The sequence below is a fragment of the Vidua chalybeata genome, chromosome 8 (genome assembly GCF_026979565.1).
Source record: "Vidua chalybeata isolate OUT-0048 chromosome 8, bVidCha1 merged haplotype, whole genome shotgun sequence".
Taxonomy (NCBI): Eukaryota; Metazoa; Chordata; class Aves; order Passeriformes; family Viduidae; genus Vidua; species Vidua chalybeata.
This window is the reverse complement of record NC_071537.1, coordinates 17,073,120-17,095,649: the sequence shown is the minus strand read 5'-3', so window position 1 is coordinate 17,095,649 and position 22,530 is coordinate 17,073,120. Positions and strand designations below refer to the sequence as shown.

General features: G+C 41.9%; 2 protein-coding genes across 2 annotated transcripts; one reads left to right on the top strand and one right to left on the bottom strand.

Moving 5' to 3' along the window:
• Positions 1-1,790: 1,790 nt before the first annotated feature.
• On the bottom strand, positions 1,791-13,580 carry LIPA (lipase A, lysosomal acid type). The gene is made up of 9 exons (XM_053949146.1): positions 13,306-13,580; positions 11,709-11,829; positions 8,553-8,751; positions 8,161-8,270; positions 7,389-7,525; positions 5,823-5,969; positions 5,439-5,510; positions 4,339-4,410; positions 1,791-3,652 (listed from the first exon to the last, which is right to left on the bottom strand). The coding sequence occupies exons 1-9, from the start codon at positions 13,408-13,410 to the stop codon at positions 3,413-3,415; spliced, it is 1,203 nt and encodes a 400-aa protein (XP_053805121.1). The 5' UTR covers positions 13,411-13,580; the 3' UTR covers positions 1,791-3,412.
• A 4,290-nt stretch (positions 13,581-17,870) lies between these two features.
• LOC128791439 (interferon-induced protein with tetratricopeptide repeats 5-like) lies at positions 17,871-22,042 on the top strand. Its single transcript, XM_053949104.1, has 2 exons — positions 17,871-17,938; positions 20,030-22,042. Exons 1-2 carry the CDS (start codon positions 17,934-17,936, stop codon positions 21,462-21,464), a joined length of 1,440 nt encoding a protein of 479 aa, XP_053805079.1. The 5' UTR covers positions 17,871-17,933; the 3' UTR covers positions 21,465-22,042.
• Positions 22,043-22,530: the final 488 nt, after the last annotated feature.

Sequence of the window (22,530 nt, the reverse complement as noted above, 5' to 3'; positions counted from 1 at the left end):
GGGCTGGAGACTTGCTCAGGACCAGCACCAGGGAAGCAGGACAGGCACCAGGAGCAGCGGAAAGCAGTGGCAGTGCTCTCGTTTTCAGGGAAGCTGTTACCATGCTGGCACAACGCGGTGCTCACACCCGGACTCACCTGCCCGCCGAGCCGGTGCGGGGCGGCCCCGCCCGCAGCCCCGTCCGCGGCCCCGCCCGGCCCCGCCCGCAGCCCCGCCCGGCCCCGCCGAGGAGCCCCGCCCGGCCCCGCCGAGCAGCCGCGGCCCCGCGCGGTCTCCCCACGAGCGGCAGCGCCGCCCGGCGCCCACCTGCGGCCCCGCCGCCAGCTGGAGGATAACGGCACCGGGAAAAGCTCCTCGGCTCAAAGCTCCAGGGATAACCAACTACACACTGCTTTGCAGCAGCACGGAAAGTTGGTAGGTACGGGTCTGTCACAGGCTTTCTAGGTGTGGGTTTGGAGGGAAGGAGGGCGCTGGACTCCATCTTAGAGGTCTTTTCCAACCCTAAATGATTCTACGAATCTAACCTCCAGTCCCCTTCTGTTAATCTGCATATTCAAATGCAGGATCTGGATAAAAATAAGCGAGATAAAACTCTCCTCCTCGCATCCCCGGTAAGCAGCTTGAACCCTGACGCCACAGGGATGCTGAGAATTTCAGGATGAAGAACACACATTCCTCTGGACCATGCATTGTCTTCAGCTGCACACAGGTCTGTGAGTCTGATGATCCATCAGCTGAACAAGGATTACTTTCTTCTGCCTTTCCAGCAGTCACTAAATGCTGAGACCAAGCCAGCAGAAAGTGTCCCATGCCCTCTGTTAAGCCAGTGCACTTTTATACTGTCCAAAGCTCGTGTTCAGCCAACCTTCAACAGCACATACATACATACATACCTGTAACACAGAGGTCCATAGAACAGGCACTCAGTATTTAAAATCTGCTTAGAAAAATGTCCTCACAGGTGATTCTACATAGACCAAGTTTCTCACTCATGTCCTCTATGTTCAAGGTGTCTTATTTTACACAATTATTTCCATTGACACCTCTTCAAGTTTGTGTCACAGAGGGCCTACAACTCCAGTGAGTCAGGGAGAACTAAAGTAGCTCACAATTTCCATAACTATCCTTATTCCAGTGAAGCAGAGAAGCTCCATAATGGCTTTTGTGTAAAGCTTCCAGTACTCTGGCTTTATTTCCAGGCACACAGTGTTCATCAGCAGACAAAGGTGGCAATACATAAGATTTAATACACTCTACTGCACAGCTACAGTATTCAGAATTCAGTACACAGAAAGGTACAGCCTGAGCACATTTCTTACTGAAGGTGACAAAGGTCAAGAGCTGGTTCATGTGTACTGTGGCAAAGATTAGCTCCCTGCCTTACTATGTGATTAAATGCCATTTATGAGATTACCAGAGTCTGTTAAGCAATCCAATTACCCAAGGTTTAAGAATATGATACAAGAAGCTTTCCACCACGTCAGTGGTTTAAAAGAAGCCTCACCTGAAGGCTTAGAAAATTACTCCGTCTTGTGAGTAATTATTTACAATTATTACCTTACTTAAAAATCTCAGAGAAGTACACCTAAGAAAGAATGGCCTTTTAATCTTGGGAAAAGCTTTTTTGCAGGGAAAAAGTAAAATGGAAGTTCACTTAGCTATTTTACTTTTTTTCTGTACTTGTTCTATGGATTAATAGTTGTGAAAAATAGACTTGGCTTCCTGAATTCTGTCCCAAACATTCCCATGCATTTATGAAACAGGAAGAGAAACACCACATTACTCCAAACTCCAAGCCAGTCTCATGTTTATTGAAATAGCTCAAGATTAATAAACATGATGCACATGGCTCTTGCCATACCACATACCCTCACAACTGTTAAATTAGCCACCCTGGATTCCTACAGAAGGTTTCCTAAAGCACATCTGGCTGTGCTTTACAAAAGCCCAAAGTCTCATAAACCAATGAACCACTTTGTCCCTAAACACCACCTGAGAATTCCCTGAGTCTGAATTAGGAATTAAAAAAAAAATACCCAAACAAACAAGTCCTAATTTACGACCTGTGTCTATTTCTGCATTTTTTTTATTTATTTTTAATTTTTTTTTTTTACAAAATAAGTTTGCCTCAATTTAAAATGCATTATTTCCTATGACGTGTAGAAAGGCTCTTTATCCTGTTGGGATTACTGAAGAAATCCGAGTTGAATCAAACTATGGCACAGAAATTATCAACTGGACTGAGGCAACTGACTCTGGAGATTGTTCATTTGGCACAGAACTTTGATGCATCTCAGAGAAACCAAAGTCCTCTGCACAGTCAGTGGAAAGAGCTCCAAAGTCAGCCCCCCGAGGCAGATGTGAATTCTCTTCCCCATTAAATGGGGTCTTAGCCCCAGTTTGAAGCAGACAAATCGAGCTGCTGTAATACTGTCAGGCTTCTCCAGGCTGTTATTTAGATCCTGAAAACAATGGTGGGAGCACCCTGTAAGTGGTTAAGAAGTAAACAGATCTTCAATACAGCAGAGAATTAAGGGGAAAAGTCCACAGAAATTAAATTGCTCAAGCTGTAGAATTAATGCTCTTCTCTCACCAGCAACAGACTGGGGGAGCTTGATTTCTAGTTAGTGGTCAGTGCAAAACACAAGCATGTTACATCACTCTCCTTGAGAGCCACAACCTATTGACAAAGTTAACTGAAAATGGTTTTGTTTGAACATCACTGTTCTTCCAGGAATCTGCCAGGGCGAATTGCGACCTCTATCCACAGCTGGTATGTGAAACACTAAAGGTTTCAGGGATACCATCAAAGCAAGAAAATGCAGCAATGAATCAGTCCCAAAATTGGAGATTTTAACTGACAGTGGTTTCTCTGGCTTCACCACAGTTCTTCTGGGCAATATTGAAAAGAGAAGTAATCTGATTTTATGTGACTGGCTAAAATAATACCACAGCAAGAAGTCACTAAGTGCTTTGTAAAGTGCCAGCACCAAATAGGTCACTGCAGTACAAGAAGTACTTCTCAACAGTACTTAGAAATGGCCACATACTGAGAAATGGCTGCGGTTTATGCACAGTGAAACACTTGCTGTAAGTGTCAAGCACCTGAGGTGCTGAATGGAATAACTTGTCTTATTTGTCTTTCAGACAGGTGACTAAATTTATGTGCACATGACATACTGTATTTGTGCTAGATCCTACTGCTGTGTTTTGAGTACCATGCCACTTTGTGCAAAATAAGCAAAATACTGTGAAGAGAGAGAAAATACTGAGAAAAAACAACTAAATATTAATCCAATTTAGTAGTCATTGCTGGCATTTTAAAAATGCATCAGCCTAAGAAATGTAGCATTTTTGCCAGAAAAGTGTATTTTCCAAAAATGGACAAATTCCTGGTGAACCAAGACCCATGTCAGTTTAGAGATAACTTCCTAATCATGTTAATTATTTCATTATACATGCGGTAAGGTGCATCAAGGCCCCAGATAAAATCCAAATGTTCCCACTCTGGAATGTTTTTGTGGTAAACCAAACTGGTGATCTGAGTGAGCAGCATAGCAACATCCTTTGGGTCTGCCAGCCAGTCCTGTCCACCAGTCCACACTGCAGTTGGTACAGTCATCTCTTTTATTTTGTAGAAAGGGGGAGTAGACTGAGGAGAGGGAAAGTGAAAACAAAGCATTAGAAAAAAGAAAATCTTTGGTACGATCCTACATGGCCAATGTAACATACTAGCAACTGTAAGAATGTGTCAGATATTCATTCTCTCTCTTGGAGAGCTAGAGATGGAGTCCTGGCTCAACCAAAAATGTTAACTGCAAGAGTCCTGCAATATTATAGCACATGAAGCAGTAAAGATGTGGTTTGAGGAGTTTACAAAGACAGCAGAGTAGCAGGACCTCAGAGAATGCATCCCATTCAAGGTATTTCAACACTAATCTAAGGCCAGAAGTGACTGCTACTCTGAAAGTATGATACTGCAGTATTTTGCAGTCACTAAGAGACAAGGGGCAAAATATTTTTGGCATTGTACACAACAATTTAGAAACAAAAATGCATGGAGACTAAACAGACTAAAGATAAACAATAGACATGTGCCTTATGATGAGAAGTGCAGGGGGATCTCATGATCTAGAATTCTCTCAAGAAAGTGTTTGCCACTACAGCTTCATATCCAAACGTGAGCCCCACACTGACACACCTCTGAGCTCTACAGTCCCAGCTGGTTATTGGATAACACCAACAACTCTTTAGCATGCAGCATAAATACAGCACCCAGAGAAGTGCCCAAGGACTATTTTCTGTGACTCTAGAATTATAGATGTAAAAGATGTCTACCTGGTTATAGTGAGCCATATTTGCAGCTTTGCTTCCCCAGTCATAAGCTTTGAGTTCGCCAGTCCTCACAGCCTAGAAATAAAAAATACACATACAAAGAATGCAACACTACTACCAGAAGAAAAAAAGTGTAGTCATCTGGAGAACTGGCAACCTACACAAGAAACAGTAGAATGCCAAATATTAACAAGGACAAGTATGACTGCTTTGCCCAGTGTCACAGGAATGGAAAACATTAACATTCAATACCATTTGTCCCTTAAGATTTCAGACTCTCTCATAGCAATGGTAAAAAGATTATGGAAAACAGCTTAATGTATCCAAAGCCAGGATGTGGCTTTCCTTCTGAAATATTTACCTTGATATCTAAATTTGTATGAATAAAGCAGGGAGCTTTCTTAGCAAGCCTATTCTGCATAATTTACCATCTACTGTTTTTTCAGAAACAGAAGTTTATATAACAGGGATCTGGGAAAAAAAAATCTTCACACATTTCTTTCGGAGCCAACCCTTGAACAGCTGTGTACAGTAGAACACATTGCCTCTGATTACGTGACCAAATCCAGCTACGAGATCACAAGTAGCACTGACCACTGATTCCACAGGAAATGTCTTACTTGTCAGCCTGCTGACCAAGCTTCAGGCACAACAGCATCACAGGCATGAAACTGCATTGAGACAAACATCAAAATACACTAACAAAATATAAAATGAAGCCAAACAGAATAGAACAGAAAATCTGCTGCTTTTCACAGGCTAAAAATACAACCTGTAATCAAAACAGGGTTTGATAAAAGGGAAACAAATACTCCTTACAGCATCTCTCTGAGGGAAGTTATTCTGCTGTATCTTTTTCTTGGCTGAGGTACTTCCAGTTACAATATTTTCAAAGAAATAGCGAAGAGGGGTGAACCACCATAAATCCTTATCACGAAAGCAGCTGCAGTGAACAGCTGCCATTCTAACTTTTGGCAGTTCCAAATTTCACTTGAGCTACGCTGCACATATATTTTGGCATTTTATTTCACTTAAATATCAGACACATCAATATTCTACAAACAAACCAGAGTCATGGGCACTTTAGATTCTGGAAACCCTACCTGGCTCCAGTGGATCATGTTTTGTACAGATGTTCCCGCAGGACAGTGTGTTGAATACACATCCACTCGGCTCTGCAACAAGATCATTAACATGGTTAACTCCTCCTCACAGGGCATCAGCTCTACCCATTGTTGCTTCCTGAACAACTAACAAACTATTCCATTCCACTTAAAACTGTCATAAACAAAAGTTAACTAAGTCAGACATACAGATGAGATAAGAAGTTAAAATATTTTGGGGATTAATTGCATTGAACAAACAGAACTCTCAAGCTGAATTTTAAACCTAATAATGGTATCCCTTAAGCATTTTTTATATATTCAGTCAATACTGTGTTAGAGTTCACAATAACTTAACTATTAAAGAAAGTCACTAGAACACACCATATTCAAGTTTCTCTCATTAAAACCGCATAGAAGAAAGAATAGGTTGCCACAAAGGTCATCAAGTATTCTGTGTGTGCAAACATGGGTAGCAAGCCACTTCAGCAAGAAATTCTGAGGAAGGAATTGTTTCTTTCCAAACATGTCCTACAAAACAACAAAAACATAAGCATGTAATTGCACAGAATGACCTATTTTCAGTTTTTATACTACAACACTCTTGAGGTAATTATTTGCATTTGCACTGGTGACAGTGTGTCATATGAAAATCATTGATCTCCTTATCAGCATTGTCATGGTTAGTGCTTCTGCTACAAATGGTGCAGTACATTAACCCCACAAAGAGTACATGGGAGCTAGGAAAATCTTGCAAGAATTTTAAACCTAACCTCAAATTCAAATAAATTTTAAATTCAATAATTTATAGTTCTACTGTACATCTTTTTGTCATCAGATTGTTTAAGGCTAAAGTATGTTAAGCTCTGCCTGCTAATTTTAAATGGCTTTGTACTTGCAACTTCCTCTCTTCAAACCATGAGAGAACAACAAGTTGCACAAGATGTGGTGACCTCTTCCTGTTGATGGGTATTTTTAAATTGTTCAAGGATTTTAAAGTGTCCCACTAAAAACTTCCTTAAAAGTGACACAGTTCTTTAAAGATATGACTGACCCATGGGTTTGTCACTGTCAGGTTCTCCCTGCACTGCAGTTTTTTGCAAGTCACCGTGAGAATGAAGTTCCTCAGCACAACATGAACATCTGCACAAGGCACTGATCAGCTGCTAGTCTCATTAGATAAAGACCATCATGCAAGGAATAGGAGATCGCAATGATTAGTGTTGCTTTGATGTTAACTGCCTTTAGAGCAAGGAACTACTACTACAGACAGACTTTAAATCAGTACAAGCTAGATCAGGAGGAGGTTTATGTAACAGAACAAACAACTCTGTGTGGGAATCTCCATGGGTGGTGGACAGAAAAGTGATAGTTAAAAATGACACACAGCAGGGTGTTCACAATGCCTGACTTCAGGCACTCACTGCAGCCTGCCTCATTCCCCTTGATGTTAATGGGGAAGAGGTAACTCCTCCAGAGGATGATTCACAGCATCTAAATAAAGCTGTTGCTCTTAATCACCCTCTAAAGGATCCTCTTCCAATACTAAATGGTTGATTGTGAAACAGATCTGTTAAAGTTCATGGACAATTCATGGACTGTATTCTGTATAAAGATATTATACAACTCTTCTAAAAAATAGTGACTAGTTAATCATATTATTTTCCTAGCTTAAATTCTAGAAACCTGTAAATGGAAAAACAATTTTATTCCACCTAATAAGCTGTAATTGTAAAATACTACTTTAAACTGATGCAAATTGTCTCACTAGACAGTAATAAAGCTACAGAAGACACTGTCGACTTCAATAGCATCATTATGGAAAAACTGACCCAGAATCCTTATATGTTACTCTCTAATCCACAGCTATTAACATTCTTTCCTATGCTATTTTCAGATAGAAAGGGGCATACCTCATTTGGCTTGAAACATTTACACTCAAATACAAACCTTGAGCAGCATGTCAGGAAACAATCCCAATTTTACCAGAGGGCTAGTGGCAAACTTGACCGTAGCTACTGGTGCCAAGGCAAAGAACATTTTGATTTTCTTAGCCAGCTGTGGCAAAGTTGAAAAAGCAACAAAAGCTGTGAATAATATAAGAACAATTAACAAACCTCAGTGACACAAGTTAGAGAAGAATTTTATCCGGTAGAAATTCTACAAAAATCTATGAGAAAGTGTGCAAAAGTATTTTTAGATTAATAGTTTAACTATATTGCAGTATCTAGGATTAGATTAAATAATGTAAATTAACCTAGTTAATACAAAGCCTGAATTAAACATAGTAATTCAGAGGACTTGCTTTCTTCCAGAAAGCAATCTGATGCTTACTAACCCAACATGCCTATCTCTTTCTACAAGAAGGTCTAAAGCACATGAGGTAGGCCTTACATGCAAAATATTCTGGAAATGGGAATCTTTATTCTCTGTGTCTGATGAGTCTAATTTTATTATGCATTAATTCATCAAATTTTTTAATAGAATCTGTACTGCCAGCTACCTGTGACTTCAATTTATCAGTCTAACACCTTTCTACTTTTAAATAAACACTGAAAGATGATGCCTTTTCATTTTCACGCTGACTAATATTCCAGAAAGCCACTAAAAACCAAAAGGAGTAGTTTTTAAGGGCCCTAGTTTTTAATCACTAAAACACCTATGTGGAACTTGATACTATTTCAAACACAATATATCCTAATAAATGCATCTCTCCACATACCCATTGTGGTGCCCTGTGAATGGCCAATGTAAAATACTTGTTCCTGGCCAGTTTTCTTCAAAATAAAGTCCACTGAGGCTGGAATGTCATACTTAGCCATTTCATCAAAGCTACAAAGCAAAGACAGAAAGTCAGTTGTGTAAGAAAGCAGTGAGGAACAGCTGCACAGAGCTTTCCTGCACAGATCCATTCTGTGGACATAAAGAAAAGCTTCTTTTGGATGAAACAGAACTGTGATGATCGAGTTTTCAGTTTTCTACTGACCACCTACGAGTTTCAGCACACCAAACCAACCTCAAAACTCCACTGTCCCTGCATGTGTGACAACACATGTAACCAGAAAAAAATATCCTGCCAGCTCACAATGTGACTGGATAGCAAGACAAGGATACCTGAAAACCCAGAATTCTTCCTGCTTCACTGTGAAGTGTGTGTGTTTCCTGGACCAGGTGTTCCCTCTGCTGTTTCCCAGCCATACATCATAGCCAGCATCTGCCAGCATAAAGCCAAGGCTGTTGTAATCCAAGTTTGTGATCCAGTTGCTGGCATCTGCAAGCAAACCATGCTGCAGAAACACTGCAGGTCTTGGACCTGAAAAAGGAAGTGCTTATGAGAGATTCCTGTTCGTTAAGCATTGCATACCTAAGAATAATTCAAGTGAGCTATTGAAAGTCTCTTTTAGGTTTGCACTTGAGTATTTAATCTACTTGACTTTATCTACTAAGAACAGCAATTTGTACAATGGTCACAGTGCCATGAAATCACATGCTTTTTCACCAAAAGCTACTTTTTCTCATTAAGAGTTTTAAACTAGCAACTTCTTAGTTTCATAACTTGAACCTCAAAACAGACAAGTGTTTAATATATAAAAATGAGAAAAACAGAAGCCATAAGAATAATACAGGTAGCCCTTACAACTGTTTCAAGCTCACAGACTCAGAAAAGTGGCCCAAACACAGTGGCAGTTTTAATACTTAAGAACTTTTCCCTGCTCCCACACGTGGGGAAGGCATTCCCACATATGTGCTACTGAGCTCTTTGTTTTCCAGTCAAAGCAGTGCCCAACTACTGTGCTGAGCTGTGGAAATCTCTGCAACTGGTACTGATATTATCTCTGTGCAACACCCTTCCACCACCAAAGCTCTGGCACAACCTGAAGAGCAGTTCAGTAGCCAGTAAAGGAATTTGTGTTTCAGAGGACTTTCTCCCTTTAATTAACTAGTTGTAAGAACCACAGTTAAGATCCAGGGAGAATTTAGGAAGACTCTCTTGACTTCCCCATCCTGAAAAGGGAAATGGCATCTTTATGTGGAATACAGATTTAAAAACTGAAGGTTCCTGCTTCTACACAAAGAAAATCAATTAACATCTAATCCCTTAGGAGAAAAAAGGCCTTCAAAAACCACAAAGACCTATCTCTGGTTCTCACAGTAGCACAGGTGTTTTGGCTTTTAATTCTGCTCTGAAAACTGAAAACAGGTAACATGACAACCAGCTCAATGCCAGAGATTACTCAGGACACATTACTCTCTGACACATTACTCTGCCATGATACAGACTCACACAGTACTTCCTCCATTGGTAACTTAGACTTGGATCTTTCAGCAGAAACAGATAAATCATAACTTCCAGTCACCTATACTGTCCATCAGAGGTCATGTCCATAAATGTTTGCTGCAAGTTTCATATTCCAAATTAACAATACTCCCCTTTTTTGGATTGTGGCAAGGAATTTTTGAGTGCCTTCTTTTCCCACTTTGTTAAAAAACCCACATGGCATACTGTCCAGGCAAGCAGAGCAAGTGTGCCCAACTGGCACTGGTGACAGTACAGTTCAACATAACTGTTTACTCTGCTGCACTAATAATTTATTGTCTTATAAACAGGATTGTCAAGCCTTACATTGAATTTGTTTTCAATAATATTCCACTTCCCATTGACATCTTCTTCTCTTTTACTAAACTCAGATCAACCAACTTCTAAAGTTTTGAAGAACAGGCTCTTTCAAACTGCTATTGCTTGTCTGATAACATTGGAAGGGGAAAACCGTTTAACTGCCTTCATGCTTTAATTCTGTTCTCATACTAACCTCCAATATCTGCCAGTTCCTTTTTCACTTTACCAAGTAGTCACCAGATCTCCATGTGAACTGCACAATCATATGACAAACTGACTTGGATAATGACTTTCTATCACCTATGATCCTAAAACTGCAGAGGGGAAATTAAAAAGGTGGGTCCTCAAACTAGCCTCTCTGCATAGAACATTTTGTTCTCTTTGCTACAGACCCAAGAAGCTGAAGACAGATTTACTTCTACACCCTTCCTACCCATGCTATGCAGTTGTTTTAGGGTTTTTACTAGTAAAACAAAAAATCCTTGATGTTTTGCTTTTAGGTTCTCTGTACATTTCTCTTTTTTTTTTTTTTCCTGAAGAATGGTGGGGTTTGTTCCAAAACATCACGTGGTACATAATTCCAAGGAATTCTATTCACATTATGCAGGTATTGCAAAAGAAAAATGTGGCGTATATACGCTAAGTCAGCAGAAACACATCATTGGTATCTGTCTGAGAAAAGATACCAAGTCTATAAAAACTTAAGATCAACATGAACTTTGAAATCTTCATTCTCCCAGAAGCTCATACTTCCACAAATGTGGTCAGTAATCCTTGTTTTCTCAAATTAAAGCACTCTGCAAAACATGAACTTGGGGTCGAGGGCGTGTCAAGGGGGTATGTGGAAAATTCCCAGAAGTCAGGAAACTTCTGTTTACTTATGTCATCAATGAAGGATTCAACAAAATCAGCGGGTACAAAGACAGCCTTTTTCCTGTGGCTTTCTCTGAAATTAAATACAAAGACACCTGCCAGTTTTGATGGGGCTTGTCCATGTACTGATCTTTACACACTCCTTGTGAAAGACAACAAACAGTGCAAACATCCTAACTCATACAAAACCAACAGATAAGCTCAGGAAGGCTGTTGGCCTTTGACAGGGGAGAGGGTTTTTCCACAGGTCTCGTTCACACCCAAGGCTATAGGACAATCATAAATTTCTTTTGGGAGCTTCATGTTTTTACCTGTAATCCTAGGATTTTTCCAGTCCAAAGTATTCTGAGGCAATCCTTAGAACATGTAACTTCTGTGCAAGTGGGCTGCTGTTATATGAATGTCTGTAGGAACATCTATAAGGGATGGTGGCAAGACTGATAACAAATTCAGCCACTGCACATACACTGTTAATTCCATACGCAGTTTATGAGGATAGCAAGCCAAAAGGTATGTGTCTCTCTTTTCACATCTGTCTCATTTTTAAAGCATTCTATCATTCAGTCCTCACAAAAGCCTTTGCCCATATTGCTGCCTTGTAATTTTGAGCTTACATTACCACTAGTCTCTCTGTCCCCCACCTCCTTACCTGCATCTCCTCCATGATCTTAAACCACAGTAGTCCTTTATCTTCTTCTGGATTATTACAGGAATAAAAGTTTTATAATGCAAAGACAGCATTTTCATTTTTTCTTTTTCCAAACAGACATAAATCTTACCTTCACTTCCTTCATGGCCTTTTCTTCCATAAGGTATTCTGTTAATGGAAAGAATATATCCATCTTCTGTTGTCACTTCATATTCCTCACTAGGGTATCCTCTGAAGGTAATAATTTCACTCTGAGGAGAGAAAATAAACCATCTTGGAACCAGACTGCCAGGCTCCTCAGTCCACTAACACATGCAAAGTACCCTGGGTTTCTTCTAAAGACTGGAATGTGGAATTAAAGGGTATGGTAGTAATATGGCATCTGTCTATCAGGCAGATTTTCTTAATAAGACATCCCAGTACAGACTCAGGAACCAGCCAGACTGAATCCTAGGAATCTGCAAGGATTCCCTGGACTGTCCCAGCCACATGGTGCTTACAGCGAGAAAGAAGATGAAGTGTTGAAAAGGAGATTATGGTAATAGGGCAAAACACCAAGATCCAGATTTGTCAGATAAGAATTGAAACTGTCTGCTCTCAAGAAAACAAATAACATACAAGTGAAGACAGAAGAGAGTCACTGGCATCACTGCAGCATATAGAGAAGGATGTGCCATTTCTTACCTTTCTCCTCAAACCTCATACCCAGTGCAGAGCTTTTAAGTGACTTTGCTGTCAAAGCAAACAGGAAAAGAATAATAAAAAAACCTCACACCCGTTAAATGCTATGATTTCATTACTAGGTTTAATTTGTTATCTCTTATGTCTTGGCCTTTATGTTATTTTATTTTGATGCAGCTCCACTTGGGCAGTGAACTTGCTATGTCATTGGTTTTATGACACCAACCATGCCTTGAGAAAATCTAAGAAATGCAAGACATGGTCAAAGTTCTTCTCTTAGACTGTCGGGCAAGGAAGAGGAGAAGAATTTAATTAAGCATGCTATTTCTTTTAAATATGTCTTTAATTATTCACAGTGACATTAACATTCCAAAATGATTTTAAGGCAAAGTGCTATTCCAATGTTGTTAGCCTTAGACTGAATTATTATTTTCAGTCCTTTAAACTGTATTTACATGATCCAAGCACTTCTATTCTTATACACCTTAAGCATTTCTATCTTGAAGCATCTTCTCACACATGTGAAAGACTGGCACAGTTTAGATGGGGCAGAGGAAAGAGCAAAACTCATACTGGCTACGAACAGGAAATATTTCAGGAGTTAGCTACTGCAGCAGAAGGAGAACAAAGTTAAGAGAGTAAATCCCAAATGGGGAGAAAAGCAATCGTGGGTAAGAACATAGGAGCATGGTGCTCGGAACTTCACCGTGCTTCACGAGCATCCGCTTTTATAGCGGTTATGAAAGACCGTCGCAAAGAGCCGCTAGCAAAAATCCACGGGTCTGCGTCAGAAAAAATGTGAGAGAAAGAACAAATATAGGCAACAGCGGACCAAGAGGACCTGGAAGTAGGAGCAGAGAAGGAGGACGTGTAAGCCTTGGGTGTGAGCGGCCGCAGCAGCGGGCTGGCCGCTGGCAGGTGCCTGAGGCCGCCGGGGCTCTCTCAGCGCGGCTGCCCAGCCCGCCCAGCCTCCCCTGGCCCGCTGCAGCCCGCGGCCGCGCCGCACGCGAGGCTCGGGCACTCCTCCCCGCGGCCGCAACACTCACGATGTTCATGTTCGTTTCGGGGTCCACATTCCTCCTCCCTGCGACGAACGCGCCCGAGCCGGCGATGCTCTGCAGCAGGAAAGCAGCGAGCACCAGGCCCCGCATCCTCGCCCTACGAGAAGGAGCCGGGACACGGCGGCCAAGCAGAACCCGGCGCTACAACGGCTGCGAAGGGGCCCGGTCGAGGCTTATGTGCCACCCCCGGTGACAAGGGCGGGAGCGGCGCGGGGCCGGGCCGGGCCGGGCCGGGCGTGCCCCGCGGGTCGCAGCGCGGAGGGAGCGGCGGGGGCGGCGCTGCCGGGCCGGGCTCGGCCCACACGGCGCGGCCCTATCGGCGGTGCCGCCGCGGCGCGGCCTTGGACGCCCGGCCCGGCGTGATTCAGCGTTTTCGCAGCAATACTGTGTGAATCCTCCCGCCCACCGGGCTCCATTTCTAGAAGCCTTGCAGCCTACAGAACCGCGCCCGCCAATTTGCTTCCCTGCCCTCCTCGTATTCTGCATCTGCTCCGCCTCCGGAGCCTCCGGAGCCCGCGCAGCGCCGCCCTGCCACGGTCCGCGTTGTGTTCCGCAGCGGGCTCCGTGCACAAAGCGGCAACAGCAGCGAGGCGGTGCCGCCTCGCCCGCCCGGCGCTCCCCGTGGCCGGAGCGAGCATCCCCGGCTGCCTCCGGTGCCGGACACCTGCGCCTCGGCACCGCCCGTGCTTCCAAAGCGCCCTACAGCAGCCACTGCTGCTCTTACACACACATCATCCATCCGTCATCCTCGAGCATTGTCTAAACATATCCTACCTTATACAAACAGGCTTCAGTTGCATATAGTGTTACCATCACAGCTTCCTGCAGTCCTGTGTCATTTTCATGCTCTGCGGTAACTGATTTGCAGGCACTGCATTGCACAGCTGTAATCTCCCAGAGAAGCCTCTCTGTGGTCAGGGGATGCGTGACCGGGCTTGCAAAGACTTGGACCAAATTTGATCCTTTAAAATAAAACTCTGCCCATTACTGTGGAGTAATATCCATAGAATAATATAGAAAACTGATACTAAATACGCAGTGCTAGAGCAAGAGGGTGTCAAGAACAGAAATGTTTCTGTTCATTTAGAAAGCATTAAGATTTTAATTGAAAAATCATAGAAGTTTTCATAGCATCCCCGTGTTTTGATATGTGGCTATGTCACTAGATACAGAGATACTATATGATCCTTTGCATTCCTGGATGCTATTTCTTAAAACTGTTTGATTTTAAATAACTTGGGTGGGAGAATTACTGCCCAGTGATTCACTTGAGATTTTTGTCAAATTAATTACAGGTTACTCTTCCCTGCCAAGGGAAGACCCAAATTATAAAATGCCACAATTGCTGCTGTCAAACATAGTAATTATATGCTAACCTAGGCTAAATGGGAACCAGTATAAAATAGGATAGGTAAAGGGACCCTCCAGGGCTCACCCCCAGATTGGGGTGACCCCGAAAGATGGAAAAGTCTCTCCTCCAACCCGTGCCTTCAAAGAAAGACTCAGTAGTCTTCAGTCGTCCGGTCTCAAGGTAGTTAATTGTATGTTTTCTAAAAGATTTCTTCCTGAACTGCTGCGGTCCATTCAGCAGGTCAGACAAAGGCACACACACACACACACACACTCTCACTCTCTTCCCAAGGGGGCTGGTGCCATCTTTTATATCACACATTACTCTTAAATGTTTATAGTTTTTCCCCAATGCCTATCACCTATATTGAACAGTGACTTTCTACTCTAAACCTGTGAGTGCCAACATCACCAAGAACATGGAGGTTAGGAAGGAGAAAGAAGGAGGACAGGGCACGCCCAAATCTCTTCATCTTAGAACTTCTGACCCCCATGCACAAAACTCAGACCCCTCTGTACAAGGCCTAAATCCCCCCCGTACAGCACTCAAAAATCCTTCCCTTCACTTTGTGACTACCTCTACTATAATATCTAAACTTTTGTGATTTCTTGTTCTTCCTGCAAGGTTGGTAAATTGTTCCATGGATCAGATTCAAAGCCACAGGGGTTTCCAGCTGCATGCTGGGGTCTCAAATGTTTCTGACCTGGGCCCAGAACATCCAACAGTGTCCGAGGGACATTCTGGGTTCCGACAGGACCCTGTAATTTACTACTGTATAGTTAATTTACATTATTTTTAAAAAGGGAAACTGCATTTCAGGCAATTGTTTGGCTGACCTAATGCTTCCAGGGGGAATTCTTTGTCAGCATGTATCCATTTCACCTCCAAGGAGATATCCAGATTTGAATTTTCTCTCATAAAATGTGTAGATATGTTTGAAGACATTTCTTATTCTTCTGTGTGTACAGATCACGCTAGTAACCAAAGACTTTTTATTAAATATGAATGCATTTGTTGTTCCCAGCCCATTTCCGGACATGTTTTCCAAGGAGGTTCTGCATTTGCTGCTATGCAGTGCAGCTCTTCCTGAGAGCAGTCAGCCCAGCTACAGCTTGCTCTGAAGTGAAAGCAGCAGAGCTGTAGAAAGATTTCTGAATTTTCCTGTGCAGTGCCCAGCAAGTTACAGAGATGGCTGCAGAAAGGCTTTGCATAACTGTTCTCTTACTTGTTCTAGTTTAAGCACTTTCCTGCATGTACTTTATTTAATAGGCTTTTGTGTCAAACCATACCATGTAGATGCAACTAAATTAGTAAAAAATAAAGAAACTAGGGCAAATTTCTGCATTTCAGAAGGAAGATGCCTGCATTTTCCCACATGTACCAAGCTGTGTACATTTGAAGGAAATTGAAATGTAACTTGAAAATTAGTTTCAAGGAAAACATGCCTGGGACAGAAGCAGAGATAAGAAACGCATAGATATTTAGTAGCATAGTAAATAATTTGTCTCCACATTTGGTTTTGGCATTGCAGTAACCTTTCAAATACTTTATTTTTTTTCTGTAATTACCTACAACCTTTATTTTCCATAAAATTCATGGATTTGTGTAGATACCCTAATCCTTTTCCTTCTCAATCTACTGCATCTTTTCATCACCTATCAAATATCTGGTTGCTAGAATCTTGAATGCTACTCAGAGTAGTAGCTGTACTAACCTTTATCTTGAGCTCTGAAACATCAGCTCCAACAGTTCCTCCACACACACACACAAGCACACAAAAAGACACTTAAATAAGACACAAGGGGGGCAGGGGGGAGGGTGTGTGTGTTTGTGTGTTACTAAGGCTCTTCAAATTCTTGTAGAAACCAGAAGTTCTAATATGTAAGACTGGTTTGTTGTTGGGTTCTCTTTGTTTTGTTTTGTTTGGGTTTTTTGGGGGTTTTTGTTTGTTTGTTTGTTTTTTGGTTTGTTTTTTTTTTTTTTAAGGAGGGAAAGGGTAGAAGAGTGAAAGGAGAGAAAAGAAGGGAAGAAGAAAAGAAGGGAAAAGAACAGTTACCAGGTACTTACATCTTTGCCATCATGCTGAGGCTTGTGGTTTCTCCTTTCTCTCACCAGATCTAGGTTGAGTCATTTTTATAAGTTTGGTAAGACACTTATGTGTAGACCTTTTTCTTCCCTGGTCTGCAGCTTCAGGTTACATCTGAATTTACTATATATAGTGCCATTTATTTATGTTACAATCTATTTCTTGGTTCACTTTGTTACTCCCAAAGTCAAGTTTACAGAGCCAGGTCTGCATTTTTAATTTTTTTAAACTAAGCATCAATGAGTCGTCCATAGTTGCTCCAGTCCCCAGGCCATTCCCAGGTCTGCTGCCATGTGTGTAGCCTGTAGCAGACATTGCTCTTGTCAGCACAGGCTGTAAGCTTTGCACTGGCTTTGCATGGCCTGGGGACCAAGGCTTGCCAGGTCTGCTCAGTTTGACCTTGTGCTGACCTGTCTTCAGCTTTGTTTTGCTTGGCACACCTGTGACAGCAGTTTCTCAAACTGACTGCCTCTATCTAATGTGATTTGTGTAAGGATAGTCATGGGTTTATGTAGAGAGCAGCAGCAAACATTTCCTGTAGATGGGATACCTCGTACTCTTAGACAATGGCGTAGGACAGAAAAACACAGGCCTGGTACAGCAGCAGAGACCTCGTGCTGTGGTGGCACAGGATGAAGGGGTGCAGAGAGGGGAGACGAGGGTTGTTTGTGTGTGTCTGTGTGTGTGTGTGTCTGTGTGTTACGTGGGTGACATAACACCAATAGAACAGGAGCCTACAGCATGGCACAGAATTGTGCAAAGATGCATCAGCAGAGGCACGAGGGGCAAATGACCCTTCCCTAGCCTGTGCATGATAACCAGGACAGCCCCCGCTAGCCTGAAATATTCTCTTTATCATGGATGTCTCTGCTTTTGAATATAGTAAACGCTGGGAGCATAAGGAGCTGTTGCCACATTCTCCACAACACAAAGTAATACATGGCACAGAGCCAGACTGAAGCATAGCAGCTTAGTGACTCAGTTTCGATTCCTCAGCTGCAGACTGACTATTCTGGCAAACCCAAAGAAACGGGAAGTTTCACTTTCATTTTCCCAGTGATTTCATCACAGGTCACATGAGGGCGGGACCAAATATAACGGGAGGCATAACAGCAGTGGGCAGCACTCCTTTGGCTTTGGGGCTGCCTGAAGACAAGTGAGCAGAGCAGAAAAACCATGAGGTAAGAAAGCAATTCAGTCGCTGAAAGATGTTTTTTTTCCTCAATGCCACAGGAAAAGAATGCTTATTATTTACATAAATGTAAGCAGTGAGGGACTCTGAGCATCTAAACAACAGAAAATATTTTACAGAATATTTAGAGAAGAATCAAAATAAAATAAGGATGCTCTTGAATGTTGTCATGTTATTGCTTCTCTAATGAGGTTCAGTCTCTGTGAGTAGAACAGAAAGTCAGAAAAATTTTGTGCATGCAGTGTGGGGAAGAAATCAGACTGCAGCAGGTGCAGCCAAAGAGGTATAATCTGTCTCTCAAACCTGTGTTTGTGATTCCTCTTTGATTTGCTTCCTCATAATTTTGCAGTCTTTCCACTCAGTCCTTTTTTTACCCAAAAGATTAGATTGTGCAGTTGAGCAGCATCACATGCTGTGTGCCACAGGCTGTTAGACCTATTAGGAGTTACAGGAGGGACAGCAAGGAAGTGTTTCTCAGAAAGGAAGATTTGAGTGAGAAGCCTCAGTAATAGAATTGTGTGTCAATCCTTCTTTAATTAAGGGAAAGCACAGTGTGGACTAAAATGTAATCTCTGTGTTGTAAAAATGTCCCCTTGATTGTGTGACAAAGGCCAGTCTGTGCACCCACACAGGTACACAGGTAGGAATGGCAGCAGGTGAAACCCAAATAACACCCTGCCCTGGTGGCTCCCAGGCCCCATTTGGGAACAAAAAGCTGTTGAATGATGGAGAGGGATTGTCCTGATTTCATCTGGTATACAGTTAATTTCTTCTCAATAGTTGGTACAGTGTTTTGATTTCATTATGCCAATTATGTGTATAACACGCTCACAATTTGTTTGTAGTTGTGTTTATCCTACTCAAGGACTTTATTGTGTCTCATACTTTGCCAGTGAGGAGGTGCACAAAAAAGCTGGAGAGGGCACACCTGGGGCATGTGATCTGAACTGGCCAAAGGGGTATTCCACACCAGAGAACATCATGCCCAGTATATAAACTGAGGGAGTCACTTGGAAGGGGGCTGATTGGGGTGCAGGGACAGAGTCTGGCATCAAGCAGCAGGTAGTGAGTGATTGTACTGTGCACCACTTATTTTTCTTTGAGTTGTATTTTTTCCTTTTATCATAATTATTAATATTTACGATCACTATATTTTATTTTGTTTCAGTTATTAAAAATTATTAAATTCTGATCTTAAGCTACAATTTTTACTTTTGATTCACCTCCCTGTTCCACTAGTGGGGGACAGGAGGAGATGAGTGAGCAGCAGCATCATGCTTGGCTGCCAGCTGGGCTTAAACCACACCAGGGATACAGGAGTATTAAGGACCAGTAGAATGTCATAGGGTCTGGTTAATAAGGGTGTGTGAATGTGTGTGTCTAGGGATGAGGCACCTGGGGAGAGAGAGAAGCTCCCTAATCAGCCACTAGACATTCAGAACCAGCATCTGAGGAGCCACTGGGTTAGTGAGTGAGTGTGTGCTTTGCACCAGCAAGTGGAATGGGGTTGCATCCTCATGGGCTGTACATCCAAGTGCCAGCAACTGGAGAGGCTGGTGAGATATGGGACCCAATTCCTGGATATATTAACCATATAATCAGTATAACCATTACATAAGAATAGTGCTATGATTGTACAAGGATTTAAAAATGCAGGAAATTCAAAATTAAATTCATAATACAAACCATTACATGTACAAAGGTTTAGGAAACGGACTAAATCACATTATTTATAGTTTAAGGGAATCTTACGTGATTACATCTTTTGGGTAGGCTTCAGCAATTGTTCCCAGCACAGGAAATATGTTCCTGAAGCCCAAGGGTGTGCCACCTTTACTACAGAGACCAGCCTTCCATTTTAACATCCACAGCAGCATCTGTTTCTGTGTAAGAGGTGCCATCATACACTGGCAAGAAGAATTACTAAAATCACTATTCAGCACTTTGGACCTAGGGCTCCCTACAGCTTTGGCACCAAGTGAGGTATTGCCTGCCTTTAAAGTACATCATGCCTGGTTTAAAAACAAGATTAGCAAAAAGTAAATGGGGTATAAACAACTTTTTCTCTGATTTCTTCTAGTACCGTTTCCAAGGATTCCTTGAAGACTTCCCTGTTGCAGTTAGAATGTCATTTTACATGGGCTTTGCTGAAGAAGCATGTAAGTCTTGAGGCCCTAGAGGAAACCATACTTGATCATATCAAATTTTTGGTAGGATATGAGATTAGAGATTATAATATGCTCTCCTATGTAAATCACCTAAAGAATTCAAATGAGGAAGCCCTGGAAAACCTCAAAAAAGCTGAAGAAGCTATTCAAAAACGTCATCCAGATGAAATTGCCAGGAGAAGTCTTACTACCTGGGGGAACTATGCCTGGATCTATTACCACATGCAGAGATATGAAGAAGCTCAAACTTATGTAAGCAAAGTGGAAAACAGCTGCAAAAAGCTTTCAAGTACTGCTGATGGGAAGATTCAGCTTCCAGAGATCTACGCTGAGCAAGGATGGGCATTACTGCGTTTTGGGAGGAATTACTTTGAGAGGGCAAAGAATTGCTTTGAGAAAGCTATGAAGAGTGAGCCTGATAACCCAGATTTTAACACTGGCTATGCAACAGCAATGTATCGCTTGGAAGGTGACGCTCAGAGGTATGGTGGAGAGGTAAGGCCATGCCTCGACGCCCTGAAGCAGGCAGTGGAACTGAATCCAAAAGACACTACTATAGCAGCATTATTTGCATTAGAACTTCAGCGATTATGTCGAGGTAATGAAGGGGAGAGGTACATTGAAGAAGGACTGCAGAAAACCCCTGACTTTCCTGTTTTCCTGCGACATGCTGCTAATTTTTACAGAAAGAAAGGAGAAGTGAACAAGGCAGTGGAGATTTTGAAGAAGGCCCTAGCACTGACGCCAAAGTCTGTCGTTCTGCATCACCAACTAGGACTCTGCTACAAATTCAAGGCACTTCAATTGAAAAGGACAAGACACTCACCTCAAGAGGAAATGGCGAATCTTGTGCAGCTTGCCATTTTTCATTTTAAAACAGCGATTGACAAAAAGCCAGTATTTTTTAATGCCTATAGAGACCTAGCAATCACATATGCAATAGGCAAGAGGTATGAAGAAGCAGAAGAGATATTTCAGAAAGTGCTTCAGAGAAATGATGTAGACTGTGATGAAAAACAAGATATCTACTTCAATTATGCCCATTTTCAGCAGTTTCACATGAAGTCAGAATCAAAAGCCATTAAATATTACATAGAATGTCTGAAAATTGAAACAAATTCCTATTCAAGAAAAAAGTGCAGTGAAGCTGTGGAGACATTATTGAAACAGAAAATTGAGAGCGGTTTAGGAGATGCCACCAATATTGGTACACTTGGACTCGTTCATAACCTAAATGGTAAGAAACAAGAAGCAATTGAATGCTATGAGAAAGCCATTGCTTTGGATCCCAACAATGAAGAATATCTCAATGCATTAGCTGAGCTACAACTTTCCATCTCAAGCTAAAGCTCACAAAAATCCTGTGTACCAAAAAATTGTGTACCCCAAACCGAGGAGGTTTCAACACTCTCAAAACTTTTTTTGTTTTTTGTTTTTCTTTTGAAGGTAGACATTATGACCAAATGGAATACAGATGGCATCACTTTACACTCATACTATAGAAACTGCAGACAACGATCGTTGATTTGTTCATTCACTAACAGAGCGCATGCTTGGATAGCTATATAATATATATTTATAGGTAATCTAACTTGGTATAAATGTTGTATTTAAGCGATGGTCTGTAGAACTTCTATGCTGAAATCAGTTATTACCTTCTGCTTAGAAAAAGATAAGAGAATCATATTGTTGTATTTTGTCTGTATACTTGAAGGGCATGTTTACACACAAATAGAATTTTGGAAGCTTTTTTAAGTATTTCAAAAGTATCTTTTGTAGAAGAAACTTCTGTTGAAGGCTTGTTCAGTTTACTACTTTGTATGCTGTTTAATTATGAAAAATAAACTCTGTTTAGCTAGTCCACTGGAAAGCTTACAAAACGTGTATTATTGTTGTGAGCTATTAAAGTCTGTTGAATCTGTGAACTGTTGCTTCTGGGTATCTCTCTGATGACCAGCCTTCATGTTAGTAGATTACACAACAGCAAACATCTGGAGAGGAAGGAAGGACACTCTTTGAGATGCCCAAGAGATGGTTGTGGCCATGCTAGTCAAAAAAGCCAGGGACAGCAAATACACACAAGAAATTACCTGAACTGGACATGGAGGGGAGAGCACAACCAGAGCACAGTTGGGTGAGTGCCACAGAGCAGGGCAGGGGAAATAACGGGCATGTGGAAAAAGGGGTGGCTGCCTGAAGCAGCACTTCAACAAGTCCCAGAGAGCAACCTGTGCTTTTGGGGCCTGGAGCACACTTGCAAAAAAGCTAACGAAGAAAGGCAAAGGACAGGTCTTTCTTTGGAGATCCAAAGGCTGTTTTTTGCTCCCAAGAAGGTCCAATGGGATAACAGGGGCAGAACACTGCAGCAAACCGGGGCCAATAGGGATTGAGAAAGGGGAGAAGATTCTAGGGG